Here is a 23973-nt window from a genome sequence, read left to right as displayed (position 1 = left end):
AACGGCCACCTGGGTGATATACCCAAGGGCAGCTACTTCCCAGCATCCCCCAGCAAGTCAGCACCTTAAGAGGCAACATTTATAACATATACCAATGAACTCCATCATCAACAGTAATGTTTTCTCATTTGCTAGAAGATCAAAGGTCACCTATAAGTGGCAATGTTTACTAGTGAGAGACACCAGGCAGAGGAATAAATACACACATTAACACCCAGACACTACGAATTATTTATTGCAACAAATTGTTGGACAAGAGATTTATGGTATTTTCTAACATCCAACATACTTTAAGCAGCGAGTGCTAAGTTACTGCTGCACAATGTCCATTCAAAGGCTGCAGATGCAGCTGGATAGATGGGGTTTGAAAGGCAAATAGTTTGTGGAATTTTAACTGTAATCTTACACCTTCAACTAAACATTCATAGAAAGCCAAATCTTTGGTACATGGGAAATATTCATCATGCTCTGCTTTAACAAGCCCTGGAGCCTGTAGCCAAAGAGCATCACCCCTTTAACAACCATTAGTTACAATGCCACAGTGGCTAAATTCACAGGTGCAGGAGATCAATCCTCAAGGTGTTATTTTTCAGAAACACAGCCAAGTCATCAGTAACTTTCAGGTTTGCAGAGGCCTTTAATACCACCAGAGGTTTTTTTGTAAAAAGAAAGTTTGAGGAAGAATGGCTCGTGAATCAATTTACCTACATGAGGTAGTTAGCTGAAAGAGTGGCAAAACTGTATAAACGGGTGTTTTTTTTTAAAAAAAAGACAAATACTGTAAGGCAGGAAATTAGCCTGAAGAACATTCTGCACAAAGTTATTAAAAAATTTTGCTGACACATTGATTCATCAGGCAACTGAAAACAAAGTTGATACAGCAAAGCATTTCTCAAAAGGAATAAAAGTAAGTAAGCCCGTTAAAAATGCTTTCAGGAACCATTTCTTCATAAAAAGGATGAGAAAATACACACTGCTCCAAAAGAGCACAAATGTGGAAAGCAATGCTGGAGTTCAGAAAGAAAAAGGTACTTGGGAAGTGAGGGATATACAGAAGATGCAGGGAATTGGGATTGAACACAAGAGGGCCTTCTCCTGTTCCAATCTCAACCAGCACAATAGCAGCAATTCAGGTTACATTCACGCCTCAGTTATTTGATTGAGAGAGTAGAAGGGGAGAGTTTAAACTTTACTCTACCACATTTCTGGTTGGAGGCAGATTCCTGTATGTCATCAAGTACCATCAGGATTTAAATCTGGCAAGTTTAAATTCTGTACTCCTGAACAAATACAGTAACATTTACTTTGATGGTGTTTAAAGACATTAGTTATTTTCCACAAGGCATATTGCCTCTATTAATGATGCACTAGGGACATGCTGCCTAGGAAACAACCAATTCAGTTGATTCCTTCAGCACCCCACCCCTACCCATAACTCTGCACAGTTCGGAGGTTGGCAGTCTCACAGGACCAAAGGGGCTTTGACCTTCTCGACCACCTCTTTTCCCAGAAGCGCTTCAATAATTGCAAGGCCGAACTCAAAGCTAGTGCCTGGCCCTCTGCTGGTGAGAATGTTCCCATCTATCTCCACACGAGCTTCAGAGTAGGTATAGTGAGCTGGAAGGAAACAAGCAAGGCATCAGAGCAAGAATTCAAGATCATCATCACAGTACTGATAAAGCCACTGGGTTACGGTGATGAAATAAGCTAGATTGTGTTTTTTTTTATAAATGGGATTGCAGGATTTTCACTGCCTTTTGGAATCTCGTTCTGTGATTCCATCCACTTCTCAAACCCCTGCCCCAAGACAACTTTGGTGTTGCACAATCTGTTTAGTTACATTCAGATATTGGCCAGTTTGAGATATGACATTTCAGCACATTAGTTACAACAAACTCCTGTGCTTGCAAAAATTACGTAGAGTTTAAGTAGAAAAAGGTGCAGCAATCAGGCCAGCTAAATTCACACAGCTCTGGCTATATATGTCATTTAAGCAACATGTATGGAGCCAATGTCAAATGAATGTTCCAACACCACACGAGACTGCAGCTGTGTACAGAAAAAACATCTGCTGAAAGGGCTCCCCTAGATCAGCTGTTTAAAAGATGAAACATGTACACCAATACCCGCACCCTCCTGAGTGCGAGAGAGTGATTTACATCCCCATTCCCTCCCCTACTGAAGAGAACTCCTTGCTGGGGTACTGATGTTAGAGACCTCAACAGCTCACCCTAGTGCCTAATCTTCACGAGCAAAGACACTGTTGGTGAGATACTTGACCACCAAGAGGGATGGGGAGGGGGAAAATCACAGCAAAGCTTGATCTTGTCCTCACTAGAGAAGCATTTTCCAGTAGGAAGTGATCAGAAACAGGAAAATCCAGGCTGATTTTCTACAGCATTCCTCCCAAAATGTAGCATCATACTGCCACCCGGGCTGAGGTTAGCTAATTTTGTAGAGACCAGGCATCAAACCTGGCAGCCACCTGGTCTGTATAGCCCTGCTACTGCTTTAACCAGCTGAGCAAACAAAAAAAACCATAAGCACTCCGACAGGAAACTAAACCCCTTAAGGGGATTTCATTACTAATTTCAATTTAAATTAAATACAAACATTCAGCTTAGAAATATGAATCTCACAAACACAAGATCACGCAAGATTGTCGAAAGCTTATCTGCTATATTGTGAAGGTGAATGCACACTAGGAATGGAGCGTGAACACTATTCATTACCTCCAGCCATCATTTTGTCCTTGGCTAGGGGATGGGTCGTGACTTTGCGCCCATAGCCTATCTCATGAGCCAGCAGAGCAGTGGGGCCTGAAAAACAAAGATTAAAGATGGCCTTTCACACAAACAACTGGTCACCATATAGATCAGGTTAAATGAGAGAAAGCACATAATTATTCACATTAACTTAGCTTGCAGTTGTGAAGGTGTTGCAGAGGTCAGTCTCACAAAGGGAGGGAGGGCTGGGGGGAAAAAAGTAGAAAACTAGAAATATCATAGCAACCACCCCACCACCTTCAGAAAAACAAGCAAGACACAGAACATTTTTTGTTTTCAATACTAGTATAGATAATAAATCAAAACACTCTCTTCCTCAGGCAACCGAAGGCTGCACTGGCACACTGAAGGCGGTGTTGGACTTCGTCATCAACATCCGCCCTTGTTGACAGTAGGCTTCCGAGGTATGGAAAGTGGTCCACATTGTCCAAGGCCTAGTCATGGATTTTGATAATCGAGGGGCAGTACTGTGTGGCGGGGGCAGGTTCGTAGAGGACCGAAGTCCAACACCACCTTCAGTGTGCCAGTGCAGCCTTCGGTCGCCTGAGGAAGAGTGTTTGAAGACCAGGACCTCAAACCCGGCACTAAGCTCATGGTCTACAGAGCAGTAGCAATACCCGCCCCCCTGTATGCCTCAGAGACATGGACCATGTACAGCAGGCACCTCAAAGCACTGGAGCGGTACCACCAACACTGCCTCCGCAAGATCCTGCAAATCCATTGGCAGGATAGGCGCACCAACGTCAGTGTTCTCGCTCAGGCCAACATCCCCAGCATCGAAGCTTTGACTACGCTCAATCAGCTCCGATGGACGGGTCACATCGTCCGCATGCCCGATACGAGACTCCCAAAACAAGCGCTCTACTCGGAGCTCCGACACAGCAAGAGAGCCCCAGGTGGGCAGAGGAAACGCTTCAAGGACACCCTCAAAGCCTCCTTGAAAAAGTGTAACATCCCCACCGACACCTGGGAATCCCTGGCCCAAGACCGTACAAAGTGGAGGAGAAGCATCCGGGAAGGCGCCGAACACCTCGAGTCTCTTCGCCGGGAGCAAGCGGAAGCCAAGCGCAAACAGCAGAAGGAGCGCACGTCAACCCAAGCACCCCACCCACCCGCCCCTTCAACCACCGTCTGCCCCGCCTGTGACAGAGACTGTAGATCCCACATTGGACTCAGTCACCCGAGAAATCATTTTTAATGTGGAAGCAAGTCATCTTCGGTTCCGAGGGACTGCCTAAGAAGGAAATAATAAATAAGGATTGGATTTTATTCAACACAAATCAAATATACCATATCCTACAAGTCAGTGACCTCGGCTATCAAGCAGTGTCATCAAGCACAGTGTCAAAAAGCACACCAACGCTGGATATATGTCTTGAAGACTTCAGGGCAAACAAACAAAGCACTTTCTTCAACACCCATTATGCCTGTTCGTGCTGAGCGTCTCGCACCATTTGAAAGAGCTCATTAATGTTACCAAGGTCAAAAGAGAGAAGAACTCAGCAACTACACATCACCGGCTGACACACTCAGCTTTCACCTTGAAGGGTAAAAAAACCACTCCAAACATTAACCCAGCTTTTCTTTTTCAGATGCTGACAGACTAACTATGCCTGATGTATTTGATACATTCACTCACATGGTTTATTGCAACACACAAACCGAGTTTTATTCAGATAGTAGAACAAATGTGAGGTGAATACAAGGAGTAGCCTTGCAGGTGTCACTGCAGCTACTGTCAGGTTTGTGCACTGCCAGGAGCCAATTGAGCATTCAGGAGACAAGCGTCACTGGAGCGTGAAGATACTGCACACAATGTACCAGAACATGCTGTCCAGAATATATTAAAGTTGCACTTGCCAACATGACGGCGACTACGCAATTCGGTGGATGTGAAGCAATGTGAGAAGGTTCTATATAAATGCAAGTTCATTAGCTTTAGTCAGGACTGCAATAAATCAAAAAAAGACAGACACCAGATTAGCGCTCAGGGACAGAGTGCAGTGTAGCTCATTTTTAAAAACTCAGTGGGGGAAATATGAATGTCTTTCAACAGAAATGACAAGTTGGCATTTTACAGACTATTGAACACAGATGATAGCAGCAGGGTTTAGAATTAGAAATATGCTAATGTTCTGGCGTAGCAAAAACATACACTGGGTATGCCCCAGGTAAGTTGCAGGACAGCACTACTTCCAGAGCGAACAAGAGCACATCATCTTGTGCTGCTCCATCATCATCTCCCCGCAGAAAGCTCAGCAGCAGCCTCACAGGGTCAGGGACTCGTGGCATGTAGTGGAGGAAAGGATTGGGATTATTAAAATCAGGACTTGTATGTAGTTCTCTACTCTTTCTGAATCCCAATACTGTATTGCACAGGCTCCTCTAAAGCCCTGCTGCTGCTCTGGGGTTTGCCCAGGAGAGATGGAAAAGGGATCAGTCAGAGGTAAGGTGTGGCCCAGCACCACTTCCTCACAAGAGAAGAGGCACCAGGAGTCCTCTGGTACTTCACCCAAGTTGCCATTCACATTAGTCCAGAGGATGTGCAGGCAGGTTATTCGACCACGCAGTTCAATCCAGTCCCAACATTACATCTACACGTGTAGAGTGTCTAACAGGAGACTGGATACTGATCACAAGCAGGAATTCTGAACGACTTTACTTCCTGCTTAGCCCAGAGACAGAGGCTATTTGTAGCATCCCAGGTTCAAATCACCATTCTGGGCAGAGTTAGCTGAGCTCAGCACAGAATGGAGACTGAACTCGGGTTACCCTAGGGCGCTCTGGCTCCGCATTCTGCCAAGCTGCATCCTACAAGAGGGGATCCAAGCTCCAATTTCAGCCTCTGCTGATGCTTATACTTAGACCCCATTAGATAGAGTTTCAACATTCTCAGCCTATCTGAAGGAGAAATTGGCCAGGGAATAACAGTGCCCTGCCCTTCCTCAATCTAACACCTACGTTACTAGGTCAGGAATGGAGCAGCACTGAAGAACAAACTCTACATCCTTCCATTAGAGAATGGATGCAGGCCCATCCGCTCCCCACCCCAACCCAGGAAATAATGTGGTTAAGAAAAAAAGACAAATGCATGTTTGTAAAGATACCACAGGGACACAAAGCTGAAAGAAACCGAGAACCAACCAGCCAGGCACTTCACACTAATGTTGTAGGTTTGAGTCTTGCTGGTTGAACAAAAACAAACACAGGAAGTAGCACTGTCTGCTGCTCGCACACTGCCCATCACCACACAGCCAGTGTGGGGTTACTCAGTCACCAGCTGAAAGGCAGCTGCTGACTCCAGCTAGAGTCTGAAGATGCAAAAAGCTAGCGTGAAGCAGTTACATTTTAGTGAAGCCTAACCAAGGCCCAAGTTACTCCGTATTAATCTTGAGGCTTAGATAAACAAAAGTAGATACTATACTCATCCAAAAACACAAGTAAAAAAAAAAGCACCCAAACACTCCACTCCCCTTTCCATTTGCTTTGCTTTAAGTATCAATTTCCTCACCCCACAAATCCCCCCAACTTCTTCCTGAAGGCAGTGACTCTCGCTGGGATACACTTATGCAGATACCAGTCATCCTCTGGTACTTTACCCAAGTGGCCATTCTTCATGTGAGCCCAGTGTCACTACACTAGCTGATTATAGGTATCTTACAGCCAGGACATTTCTCCTCACCTCCGAGGGAGTGGGTATGTAACTGAACAGGCATTCTGGGCAATTTACTCCTCAATAATCCAGAGGGACCAAGGATAATTCTAGTAACTCTACTGCTCCATGGCTGAGGTCACCTAATTTATTACAGACCAGAGATAAAACGTGGGATCTTCCTGCTTTGTATGGCTCTGCTAGTCACTTGCCTTGAACCATCAAGGGAGACCAGCACGGGGAGCTCCGTGCACATTTCATTTGAAGCCAAGAAAGCTATACCTGCACAGATAGCAGCAATCAAACCCTTCCTGCAGTCCTGGGCCCTCAGCACTTCTTTTACAGCCGAAGACTAAAATAAAAGGAAAGTTTTAATAAGCCAGTGTGAATTTGCACAAGTTATTATTTTCTATAGCAGTTATGATTCTCTTTTGTCCAGAGACAGTAATGTACATTTTGTATTTTATGATCTATTCTCGGGCTCTAATATGCTCCAAGAATCAACTGTTTCTTAGGCTCTGTAATATACTCCAAGAATCAATTGTTCTGAAAAGCAGTAAAGTATAGTTGAGCAGAGAGACCTTGGTGCCCATATACACAAATCATTAAAAAAGGTGGCCAGGCAAGTTGATAAGGTGGTTAATAAAGCCTATGGGTTGCTTGGGTTTATAAATAGAGGACTAGAATATAAAAGTAAAGCGATCAGGCTGGAACTTTATACATCACTGGTTAGGCCTCAGCCGAGTATGTGGACAATTCTGGGCACCACATTTCAGGAAAGATGTAAAGGCCATGGAAAGGATACGGAGGAGGTTCACCAGGATGTTACCAGGGATGAGGGACTTCAGTTACGAGGAGAGGTTGGAAAAGTTAGGACTGTTCTCCTTGGAACAGAGAAGGTTAAGAGGTGACTTAAGAGGTTTTCAAGAGGGTGAGAGGTTTTGATAGAGAGAGAAAAACGATTCCCTCTGGCGAGTGGGTCAATAACCAGAGGTCAGAGATTTTAAATCATTGGCAAAAGATCTAGAGGGGAGATGAGGAGAATTCTTTTCACTCCGTGTTGTCGGGCTCTGGAACACTACCTGAAAAGCTGATGGCAGCCGATTCTATAAATAATTTTAAAAGGGAGTTGGACGGGTACTTGAGGATGAGGAACTTACAGGGTTATGGACAAAAAGTGGGGGTGCGGGACCAAGAATGGCTGCGCTTTCAAAGAGCCAGCAAAAGCACAATGGGCCAAATGGCCTCCTTCTGTGCAGTAAGTTTCTATGATTTCTTTCTATGAACATTTGATGTGCAAAACAGATGGCTGAAAAAGCAGGGCGCAGTGCATGCATCAGAAGGGGAAAAATCAGTAATTCTCTTCCTCTTCCAGTCACTGGGGTGCAGCAACCCTGCAGTATCTCACCCAAGTGACCACTCTTCACACTAGCAGAGACACTAAATGCCCACAGGCTATTTCACCTCTAGAGCACATTACAGCTGGGCCTGGTCATTCATCTCATTGCTGTTTGAGGCACCTTTGGTTTGCCAACACAAGTGATTACACCTCAGAAGCGATTCATTGGCTACAGAACACTTTTGGGACATGAAAAGGTGTTATATAAATGCAAGTTCTTGGTGTTCCAGAAAGGAGTGAAATCAAGTGCAGCTAACAGAATGCTGGTCATGAGGTAGTGTTTCCAATAGTGATGGAGTTTTAACACTTAAATTATCAAACCAAGCACAGAATTTCAGAGGTTCACAATTAATTCTATTTGAACTCACCTCGGATAAGTTCTGGGCTCCGAGGTTTCCTCCGGGTAATACAATCACATCATATGGACCCTGCAGAAAGATGCACCAGATCAGATTTTATTCAATATTCCAACAATCAACAGAAGCTTTGCTAATTTGTCCCTCACTGTAAACAGAATCGCAAGGAAAACCTAATATGCCATGGAGTGGGAGGGGACCAAATAAAGTGAGCATTAGAACAGATAAAATAAAAAGTGTGCAGTGACATTGGGTCCCAGATTTCCAATGACGTCACTTGCCTCGCCTGGGCACCGTGCTGGGCCTTCGAAATTAACCCTCTGCCGTTCAAACCCGGCCATAAAATTAAAAACTGTTAGCCAGAGGAAAATGGCACAAGAATATAGTCTACAAAACAGACACTGCTGGTTCCTGAGACTACAGAAGTATGCAGCATGGTACAGTGCATGTCAGTGTGTACAATATTCAACATGGTGCAGTGCGTGTCTCAGTGAGATTATATATGAGCTTCACCTTTCAAGATGCGAGATGATCAGAGACAGCAGGGACTGAGCAGTGCACACCATGCTGTTACTATATTTCCAAGCTGTATGGCAATGGAAACATGGCTCAGCATTACAACAAACAGGCACTTCATGCCAAATGGAGACCAGACCTCAGTGAGCAATCTAACACACATACACTCCACTATCTGGTTATCTTGGCATGCATTGAATTTGCATGAACCCAGCAAGTGTGCAGCAAACACTAATCTGGCAAGAAAGGCATGCTGGAGGGCTTGCTTGAGGTTTTTATCCAATCAGCAAAATGCTGTATAATTAGGATACGAAAGCCAAAGTTCAATTAGTGCAGTACAACTGAGCTCGGCTCATCCCTTGCTAAAAGGAACAATTCCCCCATCATAAAACTGTACCCAAACCCTTCGTCACTGAAGCAGAGACATGATGTACCTGTTTAGCTGCATCTTGTAGGCTGGAGTCAGGGCAAATGACCACGTCACGGCTGCATGTTACTGGCTCCTTACCGGTCAGCCCAGCCACTGTTACCATTATCTGAAATACAAAAAGGACACAATCGATAATCACTGCCCATTGAAAAGCCATTCTAAGTGGCAGATACTTGCCACAGTCCAGTACTATGGCACCTTGAATGGTCAGCTCCTCAGAACTGCCACTGGGATTTCAATAAAGCAAGAGTGGATTTTTGGGAATGTTGTTTTATTTGGCGTCTACTTGAACTGTGGAAAAACACCTAACAGTATAATTCCAGAACAGGCCCTTCCAGACCTGGAGAGAGCATCTTGAGCTGTGCAATACTGAGGGACACACTGGTAGTGACAAGCTCACCACTGGTGGTGGCAGTAGTGGGATAGATTTGGAGAGTGAATTCAGAGAATCACAAGAATCAAATCACAAAGTATCCTTAGCTTCTGTATAACCTTTCATGGTGTATTACTAGCAGTAGGTTAAATTACTAGTGACAACACTGCCCATGTCACAGCCTTGTTATCACAAAAATATATAACAGACACAAGGCACTTTCCATCAGCCATTGACTGGAATCACAGCAAGACGCCTCAGACCTTGTGTTAGAGGGCCAACTGTCACAGGTTCTACCTGCTGCGATACAGCAGTAGCAGAGGCCTAGAATGTGACCCCCCCCCCAGCTAGTGGACAGTGTAGGAAGACAAAGGAACGGTAAGAGGAAGAGCTATTCAAGATAATCTGACTTTAACCACATTGCAATCCACAGCCAGACTATCCCGGAGATAACATCACTGCAGAATCTTCACCCACACTATCCCTGATTGTAGTCTAACAAATCATTAAAACTTGAACATTCTGTAAAAAGTTAACTCTGGTTAACAATTAATTAACTGGTACAAAATAACTAGCACAAAATAAATATCTATAAATACACATATCAACATGGAGAAATTAATTGACATTTTAAATCAAAGTGAGATTGAAACAAGGATTTTTTTTTTTTTTTTTTTTTATAAAAGGTATCAGCTTTACTCAGTTGGTAGCACACCTACCTCAGTCTGAAATAAAAACAGAAAATGCTGGAAATACTCAGGTCAGGCAGCATCTGTGGAAGAGAGGAATAGAGTTAACGTTTCAGGTCAATGACCCTTCGCCAGACATTCTGACGAAGGGTCATCAACCTGAAACGTTAACTCTGTTTCTCTCTCCACAGATGCTGCCTGACCTGCTGAGTATTTCCAGCATTTTCTGTTTTTATTTCAGATTGCCAGCATCCGCAGTGTTTTGCTTTAGTATTACAGTTCAACAGGTTGGGCACGTAATCTATTCAGGCACGCCAGTGCACTACTGAATGACTACTGCATTGAAGATGCCTTCAGATGTTAAACCAAAGCACTATTGGAAGAGCAGGAAGCTCTCCCGGGGTCCTGTCCAAATTCCACCCTCAACCACCAACACCAACAAAAAACAGGTTAACTAGCAAGTCATCCCTTTGCTGTTTGTGGGTTTCTGTGTACAAAATGGCTCCCACATTTACCTACATTTCAGTCACTGTAGCTCAAATCAATTCTCTGCAAATGTAGCACGTTTAAGACATTTCTGAGATGTGATGAGGAGTCATATAAATGCAAGACTTTCTTTTTAAGGAGTGAACACTGGGCAGACCTGCAAGTGCACTTGGTTATTTAAAGGCTAACTGGAGCAAGGCCCCTTGCATTGAACGAAGGCTAAATCTACCCAGAGTCATGTTCCTGGTGTCTGGAAATCTCCTGGAATTTATTTAGAGGTTATTCCAGGTCAAACTGCCGGCTACTCAAAGTCCCGCCCCGCCGCCACCTCATTGGCTGCGCACCCTGACCGTTGGGGTGTCCCCCCGCCAATCATGCCCGTCGTCAGTGACGGTTGAAGGACGCACCGCTCAATTTAACGTCTAACGGATTTATTATTCAAACAAATATAAAAAAGGAAATTGTGGCCGCCCCGCTCACCCCAGCCCGGCGCATCAGGTCGGTGGGAATCACCGTTTCCATCTCCTCCGCGCCGTTGGCCGCGATCACCAACGCTCGCTTAGCCGCCATCTTGGGACAGGTGCTGGCCGCGCCGCGCGGTGTCTTATAGGCAGGGGCTACGGGTCCCGAGCCCGGACATGACATACCGCGCCGCAAACTCAAAATAGCTGCACTGCAGCACCGACTGCTTCAAAGGTCAGTCGCGCGTCTGGTGGCAACGGCACTGCCAGTAGCGGGTTCGAACCCTAACGTTAACCAGCAACCCTAAACCCAACCCCCAAGCCCTAATCCCAATACTAACCCTAATCCCCAATGTAACCTTAACGCCCCAACCCTAAACCCTAACCACTAACTCCAACACCTAATCCTACATTGTGTATTGTCAATACTGTGATACAGGAACTGTTGCTGCGTCAGTGGGTTATCGATGGTGCAGGTCAGCCATGTTGTCAATAATCACTCCCAATTTTTTTAATACAAAAGCAAAATACTGCAGATGCTGGAAATCTGAAATAAAAACAAAACATGCTGGAAACACTCAGCAGGTCAGGCAGCATCTCGTGAAGTGGTGCGCCGATAACAACCTGACCCTTAACATCAAGAAAACCAAAGAAATCATTGTGGACTTCAGGAAGTCTAAAGGCGGAAGTCACACCCCCATCCACATCAATGGGGCTGTGGTGGAAAGGGTGGACAGCTTTAAGTTCCTCGGAGTCCACATCACGGAAGACCTCTCCTGGTCCCTCAATGCCTCCTCTCTGGTGAAGAAGGCCCAGCAGCGCCTATATTTCCTAAGGAGGCTGAAGGGATGTTGTGGTGTATGTAACCTGTTCCACCTTAAGAGAACTTAAGCCTGTTCCACCTTAAGAGATGTACTACTTTCTCTGGCTGCTGTATACGTAATACCGGTGGTGACCACCGGTATATAAGCACTGTGTAGTAATATTGTATTTAGTATAGTCCTGAGCTCCAACCAGTAAAGACCTGTGTGCTTTTCTGGCTGTCTCAAGCAGCAAGAGGAGAAGGAGCTGCCAAAGCAAGAGAGTGGAGGTATCCTGACCAGGAAGAGGAGTAGCTGAAAGATAGATCACCACCTCCACCTCCTCCAACAACTGAGGTGCCTGGAGAGATTGGGCAGAGGAGGAGAAAGGAGGCCTATATCAACATCAACCGGGGAGAGGCCTTTTCTATCACTGCCTCCCCAAATTGGCCTCCACTTCAGGAGAGAGGGGAGAGAAACATCAGAAAAAAAACCACCAACTGTTTGGAAGGAGGGAAGATTCATCTCGTTTGAAACATCTACAGGTGGGTGTTATTTGGGGCACTCTCCCAAGACTTTGTATTTTAGGTGGGGGGAGAAAAGAAGAAGCAAGGCCGGACCATCAAGGGGTGTAGTGTGTGTGACTTTTGTTAAAAGCTAGGCCACACACACCACTAATTAGCACCCCTACAATTGCCTGCCTGGGAGAGCTGGAGCTGACCAGGTGAAGTCTCTAATTTCATTAATTGCATCATTAAGACCTGTTGCAGGACTGAGCCTGGGCTTCTCCAGCTTTTCCAGGTGAAGACATCTTCTCCCCCTGCCAGAAGACCATCACCAAAGACTTTTAAACTACATCAGAGAGTGCCCCCCTGCCAACACCCACCCACCATCCTGAGTGGCAACACTGCCCTTGTGGTCTCCCTCCTTCCTACCCCCCTCTCTCTCTATCTCTCTCTGCCTGTCTTTCTAAGGCACCTCAGTCCCATCACCTTTTATTAATTGCCTATTGAGCAGAGGGGAGAGGGCCCCTCCCCCAATTTCATTCAGTAAGGGGAGAGGTGTGTCCTCATTTTAATCAGCTCCCTCTGCTCAATAGAGGACAAAAAATATATATATATTACCTGAGGCCATTAACACCTTCAGGCCTGTGACTTGGGGTGAGTGTAGCCCTTAAAGCACCCCAGAATGGCGACTACATCATCGCCGGTGGCGGGGCAAGCCAAGACTTTTGCGGGGGCGGCAGCCACAGCCACAGCCACAGCTGCTCCCGCTGCTTCTGCTGCCCCGTCACCATTTAAACTGATAACGAAAAAGCTTGGGGTGAAGAGCTACACTCACCCCACTATGACCATCGAGGCCTGCGTCAAAGCCATGGCTGGGGTTGTCGGCCCCTCAGCCATCGTCGCGGCCTCGAAAATGTACGGGAAGGCTGTGTTCTTCCTGGGGTCGGAGCGGGCGGTGTCCCTGGCCGTCACCAAGGGGCTCACCGTGGGCGGGACCTTCCTGCCGGTGGATCCTCTCGAGGCCACCGCGCAGAGGATTGTCATCTCTAACGTCCCGCCCTATGTTCCCGGTGAGCTCCTCCTTCCCCATTTGCGTCAGCTTGGGGAGGTGAGGTCGGGGATCACGCCTATCCCGCTCGGCTTCCGGGAGGCCAGCCTTCGCCACGTCTTCTCCTTCCGGCGCCAGCTGTTTATCCAGCTGGCGCGGGAGGAGGACACTGACGGAGCGTTCGTCGTCCTCCACGAGGGGACCGCCTATCGCGTCTTTTGGACGTCGGACGGTGTGCGGTGCCACGCCTGCAAGGAGGTGGGGCATATCAGGAGGAACTGCCCTGCCTCCAAGACCGCTGGATCATCTCGTGCGGCCGAGGCTGGCGCCGCCGCTGCTCCTCCCCCCGGGTCTGCCCGCGCGTCAAGTACGTCTGATGCGCGGTTGACGTCGGGGGCCGATGCCACCAAGGCCTCCGGCGGGGGGGAGGGAGCGTGTCCGGCCGGAAAAAAGGCGCGGGGAAAGAAAAAACACCTTAGGGCGGGTCCCCCCGTGGATGGCGAGCCCTTGCCCCTTGAGCCCCTTACACCCGCGCTCCTCGCGGAGTTGACCGGGGCAGATGCGAGCGGGAGGGGCCTCGTGCCCGAGCCTGTGGCCGCAACCGCCGCAGCGGTATTGCCATTACCTGCGGCTGGGCTCGGGCCCGAGGAACCCGACAAACCTGCTCCGCCGGAGGGAGTTGAGGAGGAGGCCTTTGCAGACATGGAGGTCTCCCTCGCTCCCTCCGCGCTAAAAAGAAGGCGCGACACCCTGGATGAGGAGGAGGACCGGGAGGAGGAGGAGGGTCCCTCCGAACAGGGGGAGTCGTCGCCCGCCGCGGGTGCTGCGCCCCCCCCCACCGCTGCCACCATCACCGGCGATCGGCAGGGGTCGCCTGTCCCTCGGGAGGCTGAGGCAGATGTGTCTGTGCAGCACGTGCCTCCCGGGGATGAGGACGAGACCCTGCCCGTGGGGGGGGTCGCGGCTGAAATAGACTATTTCTCGATGCCGTTACCCCTCGACGGGTCGGGCGGCCTGGGGTCTGGGTCGGGCGAGTTCGAAGAAAGTGAGCTCGCCCAAAGCGGCCCGGTCATTTCCCAGGGGCTGCTCGACCTGGTCGAGGATTTAGCCAAAGACGTCCCATCTGCCGGGTCAGAGGCCGGTGGCACGGAAGAGGAAGGCCCTCTGGCTGTGTCTCGGGCGCCGGACGTCCTGGGGGAGTTCGGATTTGTGTTCTCCCCAATTTCTCCGTTCGATCTGGCGTCTGGGGCGGAGGGGGGCTCCGAACCGTCGCCGCCGTCTTCTGGCCCGGCGCCCCCGGAGGAGCCCAGGGAGAATTCCTCCGCCACCGATCCTGGGGGTGGGATCCGGGCGGAGGCGGGGCCGGCTGTTGCGGCCGAGCCGTCCGCTGCGCACTGCGCGGTGGGCGGGTCGGCCGCTGGTGACGACCCCCTGGAGGAGGATGGGGACTCGGTGATGGGCACGGAGGACGAGTCGGACTCCGGCGCCGACGAGGCGGTGGACGACCTCGTGCCCCTTGCCAAGTCTCCCCTCATTCCCGCAAGGGAACTCCGGGATTTTATGGCCACGTGCCTGGGTCGGCGCGGGAAGGTCCGGCTGGCCCTCGACAGGTGGTCGGAGCTGGCGCTGCTCATTGATTCCGTCCGCGCCGCCGTTAAGGCCATGGACGCGGACGAGGGTGTGAGCCCACTTGAGCTGCGTCGGCTCAGAACACTTCTCACTGGGCTGCTGAGGAGGTGGCGGCTGACTAGCGGCCGCGCTTCCTCCCCCCCGTTAGTTGTAGGTAGAGGTTGCACTATGCTTCTGACATGAAGATAACCATAGCCAGCCTCAACATCAACGGCAGCGGGGAGGCGCGCCGCAGATTCAATAACTTCTCGGTCCTTCGGGACGGGAAGTATGCGGTGTGCTTCCTGCAAGAAACCCACACCGTTCCGGGAGACGAAGCCACGTGGCTCCTGGAGTGGCAAGGAGGGGTCAGCATGAGTCACCTCTCCAATAATTCCAGCGGGGTGGCTATCTTGCTGGCCCCGCATTTTCAGCCGGAGATCTTGGGGGTCAAGGAGCACGTGCCGGGCCGCTTGCTCCAGGTCACTGTTCGCCTGGGGGGCGTGCCGCTCCATCTAGTGAACGTGTATGCCCCTCAGGCCGGTGCGCAGCAAGTGCGCTTCTTTGAAGAAGTGTCCACTCTTCTGGGCTCCATCGACGTGGGCGAGTGCGTCATCCTCGGGGGGGATTTTAACTGTACCCTCGAGGCGAGGGACCGTACGGGTCCCCCGCGATGCCCGCCGGCGATGGAGAAGTTGAGGGACCTGGTCGGGTCCTTCGACTTGGTGGACGTCTGGCGAAATCTTCATCCCGACTCCAGCGCCTTCACTTACGTGAGGTCTGGAGGAGGAGGGTCCAGAATCGACCGCCTCTACATTTCCCGGGCGTACGTATCCTGCGTTCCGGCGGCTTCTGTGCGGCCGGTGCCGTGCACGGACCACCACCTGGTGTGGGCGGAGCTCGTCCCGCTGCGCGCTCGGGGAGGGTCCGCGTACTGGCACTTTAACAACCTGCTGCTGGAGGACGCGCGGTTCCGGGATTCGTTTCGTCGGTTCTGGGCCGACTGGAGAAGGAAGCAGGGGGGCTTCCCCTCCTTGAGGCTGTGGTGGGACGTGGGCAAGGCTCACGTGCGTCTCTTCTGTCAGGAGTATGCGAAGGGGTCGACCAAGAGGCGGGAGGCCCGGGTCGGGCGGTTGGAGAAGGAGGTGCTCGACCTGGAGTGCCGTCTCGGTCAAGTCGTCGGGGACTCGGCCCTGCGGAAGGTGTACAAAGAGAAGAAGGGCGCGCTGAAGGACCTGCAGCTCGTCGGGTCCCGAGGCGCGTACGTGAGGTCACGGATCCAGCTCCTGCGGGACCTGGACCGCGGCTCCCCCTTCTTCTACTCGCTGGAAAAAAGACGAGGGGTCCGTAAGCAGCTCTTGGGGCTGCTGGCCGACGATGGATCTCTGGTCTCGGATCCGGAGGGAATCAGCGCGGAGACCCGCGCCTACTACGGGGCTCTGTTCTCTCCGGATCCGTCCAGCGAGGATGCGCGCAGAGTTTTGTGGGAGGACCTGCCGAAGGTCAGTCCGGAGGGCGCCGAAAAATTGGACGCTCCGCTAAGCCTGGCGGAGCTGACCGGCGCCCTCCGCCAGCTCTCCAGGAGAAAGTCCCCGGGGCTGGACGGGCTGACCGTGGAGTTCCACAGGGCGTTCTGGGACGTCTTGGGGGACGACTACGCGCGGGTCCTGGGGGAAAGTTTGGCGACCGGGGAGATGCCCCTCTCTTGGCGCAGGGCGGTCATTGTCCTGCTGCCTAAGAGGGGCGATCTCCGCCTCCTCAAGAACTGGCGCCCGGTCTCCCTCCTTAGCACGGACTATAAAATCTTTGCCAGGGCTATGTCTGCTCGCCTTGGCACCGTGCTGGCCCACATGATCCACCCCGACCAGTCCTACACGGTCCCGGGCCGGACCATCCACGACAACATCCATCTGGTCCGGGACCTGGTCCACCACTCCCAGAGGGCTGGTCTGTCGGTCGCCTTCCTCTCCCTGGATCAGGAGAAGGCGTTCGACAGGGTGGATCACGAGTATCTTTTCGGGACTCTGCGCGCATTCAGGTTCGGGACGCATTTCGTCGCCCGGATCCGACTTCTGTACGCCGCCGCAGAGTGTCTGATTAAAGTTAACGGGTCCTTGACGGCGCCCCTTCGCTTCGGGAGGGGGGTGCGTCAGGGATGCCCCATGTCCGGTCAGTTATACGCCATTTGCGTGGAGCCATTCCTGCGCCTCTTGCGGAAGAGGTTGACGGGACTGGCTCTGCAAGGGCCGGGCGTGGAGGTGGTCCTCTCGGCTTACGCCGATGACGTGCTCCTCACGGTCACGGATCCCGCTGACTTGCGGAGGATGCGGGAATGCCAGCAGATTTACTCGGACGCATCCTCCGCCAAGATCAACTGGGAGAAATGTTCCGGACTCCTGGTGGGTCAGTGGCGGGTGGACTCCCTGCCGGAGGAGTTCAGGCCTTTCGCCTGGAGCACCACGCACCTCCTCTATTTGGGAGTCTACCTTAGCCCTGCCGAGGACGCCTGGCCGGCGAACTGGCAGGAGCTGGAGGCCAAAGTCACCGCTCGCCTAGGACGCTGGACAGGACTGCTCCGAGTGTTGTCCTACAGGGGTCGAGCGCTGGTCATAAACCAGCTGGTGGCTGCCATGTTGTGGTACCGGTTGGTCACTTTGATCCCTCCCCCTGCGTTTGTCGCCAAGATACAGAAGAAGCTCATCGACTTCTTCTGGGACAAAAGGAAGCACTGGGTCTCTGCTGCGGTTCTGTGTCTCCCGCTTAGGGAGGGCGGTCAGGCGTTGGTGTGCCTTCGCACCCAGGCGGCGACTTTCCGTCTTCAGACGCTGCAGAGATACCTGTACGTAGAGAATCTTCCGAGATGGTGTGCGCTGGCGACGTTTTTCTTCCGCCAGCTGCACGGCCTCAATTACGACACGCAGCTCCTGTTTGTGAAAGTGGGCTGCAGGCGTGCCGGCCTGCAGGAGCTGCCTGTCTTCTACCAGGAACTACTATGGGTTTGGAACTATGTCGCTTCCAGGCGGAGCTCTCCCCCGTCAGGAGCGGCGGCTCTCCTTCGGGAGCCGCTGCTCAGGAATCCGCACCTCCGTGAATGTGGGTTCGGGCGGCTGGCGGAGGGTGGGGCTGTGGCTGGCGGTGTGACCAGAGTCGGGGACCTGCTCGATGTCGGAGGAGCGGGCTGGATGGCGCCGGAGGAGCTGGCGTGGCGCCTGTCCTGGGCCAACGTCCGGCTCGCGGCCGAAGCCATCGAGTCGGTGAAAGTGGCACTGGGCCCCGATTCCACTAGGTGTATCGAGGCGGCTCAAGCACGTGGGGCGATCCCGTCCGAGCTTACCCCCGTCCGGACGGAATTCCTTATTGGCGCCCGGCCCCGAAACTCCCCTCGGGAGCCGGCGCCTCACAACTTGAGCCGTCTCGAGGAAATACCCTCCGTGCCTTTTCATTCCGCGCGGAGGGGTTTCCTGTACGGGCTGCTCCTGCACACTCTCCACTTTGCCATCTTCGTCTGCCGTCCAGACACGCCTTGGCATGGCGTCTTGCCGACTGGCGGTGGCGGAGGTCCCCAATGGAGGGCTCTCTACGCAGGAGTCCTCCCTTGTTCCATCGGGGACTTGGCCTGGAGGGTGTTGCACGGAGCGGTCCCGTGCAATAAGGTTTTAAGTAGGTTCACGGACTCCCAGGCCGCCTGTGTTTTTTGCGGCCTGGAGGAGTCCGTTTTCCATGTTTATATGGAGTGTGAGAGGTTGCAGCCCCTCTTTCACTACTTAAAGGGGCTGCTCCTCGATTTTTGGTTGCACTTCAGTCCCACGCTCTTGATCTACGGTCACCCGGTGCGGAGGGGAGCGGGTAGGCTGGAGGACCTCCTTGTGGGCCTGCTCCTGGGCCTGGCTAAAAGGGCAATCAATTGGTCCAGGCAGCGGGCGATCGAGGGGGTCATCCAGCCGGATTGCCTGCCTCTCTTCCGCGGCCATGTTCGCGGCCGGGTGGCCCTGGAGATGGAGCACGCGGTGTCCGCTGGTACGCTTGAGTATTTCCGCGACCGTTGGGCGCCGCGGGGGCTGGAGTGCATCGTCAATTTGGAACACCAAATTTTAATTTGATTTATTAAGGTTTAGCTGAACTTTTGTTTATTTACAGTTGATCTGGTTTAAATTTTAAATTTTGGTTCAAATAAAAAGAGGACCTCCAACCAGTAAAGACCTGTTGAACTTTAACCTTGTAGTCTGTGTTAGTAATTACAACTAGAACACACCGACTTAACAGTGGCGACGAGTCCGATTCTTACCCTGCGGCAGTTTATATCCACGGCGGCTTCGTCCACAGAACGGACGTCGAAGAGAGGCTTCCACCCTCATCACCCTGCTGGAAGACACGTCGCGCGGCAGATATCGAGAAACCAGAGTGCAGAAGACATCCTGAACTCGAAGCCTCCATCAGCGGCTGTCAGCTATCTTCTTTCTACCTCGGTGGTGGGTAAGCCGGGCAGCAACGCGACCAGAAAGTCGGCCGCGTTGGCTGTACAGACGGGGAGGGAAGATGGAGGAATAAGGGCGGTGAGATCGATCGCGACCGGAGATAAGGGCCGGGCCGCATTCGGGCCGAAAGGCGCAGCGCGGGGACATCGATCGCGGCTGGTGATAAGGGCCGGGCCGCATTCAGGCTAAAAAGGTGCAGCGTCTGGGGCAACTGAAGGCGCGAGAGCCGCGGTGAAGCAGAGACAGCGTCGGGGGACGGGTGAAGACCGCCAAGCGCGGGAAAACCGCCATTTTGTAGGCGGAGGACGAAGACAAGAGCGGGAAGCTGCCATCTTGGATAAAAATTAAAATAAGCTAAATTGCAACGATGCCTAAACATGGGAACATTAATACCTTTGATAGCGACATCGAAGATTGGGCCATGTATGTAGAACGCATACAAAATTATTGTAAAGCAAATAAAATCCCAGATGAAGAGAAAGCACTAACATTATTAAACTTAATGGGTGCGAAGACATACGGGCAATTGAAACACCTTTTATCACCAGATGAACCGGCGGATAAGACGTTCGAGGAGATTGTTACTGTCCTGAAAAATCATCTAAACCCCACGCCGCTGATGCTAGCGGAACAATTTAAATTTTACAGCAGAAGGCAGCTGAAGGATGAAAGCAATGCTGAATATTTAATGGAATTGCGTAAGCTAGCAAAGTACTGTCAGTTTGGAACGAGACTGACAGAGGCACTACGAGATAAATTTGTGTGTGGTTTATTAAAAGAAGATACACAAAAGCGACTGCTCGAGGAGAATGAGCTGACGCTTGAGAAAGCGGTCACTATGGCAGCAGCACACGAAGCCGCAGCGAGAGGCACGGCAGTAATGCAGCTACGGTCACCGGAACTCAGTACAAATAAATTGGGTTTGAGTACTGTAAAATGTTATCGTTGTGGAAAGACAACGCACGATCAGAACCAGTGTTGGTTTAAAAACCAAGATTGCAGAACGTGTGGCAGGCTTGGCCACATAGCTAAAGTATGCCGGTCAGGAAAGAAGACCAGCAACAAAAAGTCACCACAAGGAAAATACATAAAGGTACACAAGGTGACAAAGAACAGTTCGACCGAACAGAAGTCAGATTCAGACGCTAGCAGTAATGAACTGGGTAGCTTAAGAGTACACAACGTTGGTAAGGATGCAGATCTCCAGACAATTTGGGTCACCCTTCAGATAGCAGGAGTCCAAGTAAAGATGGAATTGGACACTGGATCGGCATTGACGGTCATGAATAAGAAAGATTACAAAAGGTTATTCCAACATATTCCCCTACGGGATACGGAGATTATATTGAAAACCTAAACGGGGCAAAGAGTGTACCCCATCGGAAAGATAGAGGTAAAAGTGGTCCACAAGGGCGAAGAAAGCCAAGTAATGGACTTATATGTGCTACCTGAAGGAGGTCCACCACTACTGGGACGGGAGTGGATTAGGAAAATGAATATGGACTGGCACTCCTTGAAGGCACGAACGGTAGATTCCGGGGAAACAGATGTCAAACCTAAACGATTGTCCAAAATATTGGATGATGCTAAAGAGGTGTTCCAGCAGGGACTGGGAACACTGAGAGGAATTACGGCAAACATCAAGATTGATGAACATGCACACCCAAAATTTTTTAAAGCCAGACCGGTACCCTATGCAATACGACCTACTGTAGAAGCGGAACTGGAAGCGCTAGAACGTTCAGGTGTACTGTCTAAGGTAGATTGGAGTGAGTGGGCTACGCCCATTGTTCCCGTTATGAAACGTCCTTCGAGCAACAAGCCAGGAGAACCAGGGAAGGTTTGCATCTGTGGAGATTTCAAAATCACCGTTAATCCGGTGCTTCACACGGTGCAGTATCCGCTTCCGCGGATTGAGGATATTTTTGCTTCGTTGTCTGGCGGGAAACACTTCACCAAGATAGACCTGGCGCAGGCGTACTTGCAGATGGAGGTTGAAGAAGAGTCACGTCAATACCTCACGATCAACACGCATCGAGGTTTGTACCGGTACAATAGACTGGTTTTTGGAGTGGCATCGGCTCCAGCAATTTGGCAGAGGGCCATGGAGCAGGTATTACAGGGAATTCCAGGCACACAATGTTACCTGGACGATATTCTGAATACAGGTGATGGTGATGAAGAACACCTCGCAAACTTGGAACTGGTGCTCAACAGACTGAAAGAGTATGGACTTAGAGTTAATCGGCAGAAATGTGAGTTCTTCCAGAAGCGGATCTCGTACTGTGGTCATGTCATTGACCGGGAGGGGCTTCATAAGTCTCCTGACAAGATAGAGGCAGTTGTAAAGGCTCCCGCTCCGGATAATGTCTCTCAGTTGAGGTCGTTTCTAGGATTGATTAACTATTACCATAAATTTCTACCAAACCTATCCACGGTACTGCACCCGCTAAACACTCTTTTACAGAAGGGGGTACCATGGGAATGGAGCGAAAACTGTAAGAAGGCATTTCGCAAAAGCAAAGAATTGATCACCTCAGAGGAAGTGTTGGCTCACTTCAACCCGACACTGCCTATTCGGTTGGCTTGTGATGCTTCTCCATATGGTATTGGGGCAGTACTCTCACACAAGTTGCCAAATGGCACGGAAAGGCCAGTCGCGTTTGCATCCAGATCATTGACCTCCGCTGAGCACAACTATGCGCAGATCGATAGGGAGGCTCTCAGCCTTGTATGGGGAGTGAAGAAGTTTAATCATTACCTGCAGGGCCAAAAATTCACACTTCTGACAGACCATCAGCCGTTGGTATCCATTTTTAACCCTAAGAAGGGTGTTTCAGTGATGACAGCACAGCGTCTCCAGAGATGGTCCCTTTTCCTAGGGGCACATCAATATCAAATAGAATTCAAAGGTACGAAGCAGCATGGCAATGCTGATGGGCTGTCGCGCCTGCCACTACCTGAAGAAGAAGAAACGACGAAAGTTGACCCTGTTGAGTTATTTCATTCGACCATCATCGAGTGTTTATCAGTCACCAATGCAAGTATTGAAAGAGAAACCAGGAACGGCCCGACACTGTCCAGAGTCTACGAGGTGACAGTGAAAGGATGGCCAACACGTGGTGATCCTCTGTTACCGGCATTCTCGGCAAGGCGAGACCAGCTGTCCGTCTGCCATGGTACTTTGATGTACGGGACAAGAGTGATTATTCCTCCCAAGTTAAGGGAAAGAGTTCTAAAAGAACTGCATGAAGGTCATCTGGGGGGAGTTAAGATGAAAAGTCTTGCTAGGGCTTATGTATGGTGGCCGGGTATTGACCAACAGATAGAGGAGTTGATGAAAAGCTGCGCTGGGTGCCAAAAAGTGCAAAATGCACCTCCGATCGCACCACTACACCCATGGGAATGGCCTTCAGCCCCATGGCAACGCGTACATATTGACTTTGCTGGTCCATTCATGGACTCCATGTTCCTAATTGCGGTGGACGCACATTCCAAATGGCCAGAAGTGATCAAGATGAATACCACTACTTCAGAAAAGACAATTGCGGTGTTAAGAACAATATTCGCAAGGAACGGATTGCCAGAACAGATCTGTTCGGACAACGGACCACAGTTCGTGTCGGAAGAATTCCAAAAATTCTTAAAGAAGAATGGGGTGAAACATTATACCTCTGCCCCATATCATCCGGCGACAAACGGGTTGGCCGAGAGATTTGTCCAAACATTCAAAAAGGCAATAAAGGCCATGAACGATGATCAGATTCCGCTACAGCACAAGGTGGACAATTTCCTAATGGCATATCGAAACGCCGCTCATGCAGTGACTAACCAAAGTCCTGCCATGATGTTTTATAACAGGAGGTTGCGGTCCAGGTTGGACTTGTTAAAACCAAATGTGCGGAGGGAAGTGGAAAACAAACAGTTCCGGCATATTAATAACAAGACCACTCGAAGTTTCGACGTAGGACAACCAGTGTTGGCAAGGGGCTATGGAAACGAAAAATGGCAGTCCGGAACAATTCGGGCCAGACAAGGACCTCTGATGTACACAGTAGATATTGGTAACAATGTGATAAGGCGTCATGCGGATCAACTGGTAGAATCGAGAGCAAGGGTCGAACCCATGGTTGCGACAGAGACAACTGTGGAAGACGTTAATGAACCTGAAGCATCTACCTCGGCAGGGAATGCACCTGATGATGATAACACCCAATGCATGGGAGACCAACTAGAGGAGTCACCTCAGCAACAGGAATCAGAGACCAATGAAAGGCGTTATCCAAACCGAATCAGAAGGCCTCCTGAGAGACTGAACCTTTGAACTGTTTATACCTGAAGTTATATATGTTATTATGTTATGTTAAATGGGGATATGACTGTTAAGC

The 23973-nt window shown here is 50.4% G+C and overlaps 1 protein-coding gene across 1 annotated transcript; it reads right to left on the bottom strand.

The window, feature by feature from the left end:
- Nucleotides 1-217: 217 nt before the first annotated feature.
- park7 (parkinson protein 7) lies at nt 218-11311 on the bottom strand. Its single transcript, XM_085967202.1, has 6 exons — nt 11168-11311; nt 9144-9245; nt 8206-8265; nt 6721-6790; nt 2733-2819; nt 218-1617 (listed from the first exon to the last, which is right to left on the bottom strand). Exons 1-6 carry the CDS (start codon nt 11255-11257, stop codon nt 1463-1465), a joined length of 564 nt encoding a protein of 187 aa, XP_085823328.1. The 5' UTR covers nt 11258-11311; the 3' UTR covers nt 218-1462.
- Between the last annotated feature and the right edge of the window lie 12662 nt (nt 11312-23973).

Source organism: Somniosus microcephalus, chromosome 25 (assembly GCF_052327205.1).
Source record: "Somniosus microcephalus isolate GS21.2 chromosome 25, FLI_Smic_1.0, whole genome shotgun sequence".
Classification (NCBI taxonomy): Eukaryota; Metazoa; Chordata; class Chondrichthyes; order Squaliformes; family Somniosidae; genus Somniosus; species Somniosus microcephalus.
This window is presented reverse-complemented; position numbering and strand designations above follow the sequence as displayed.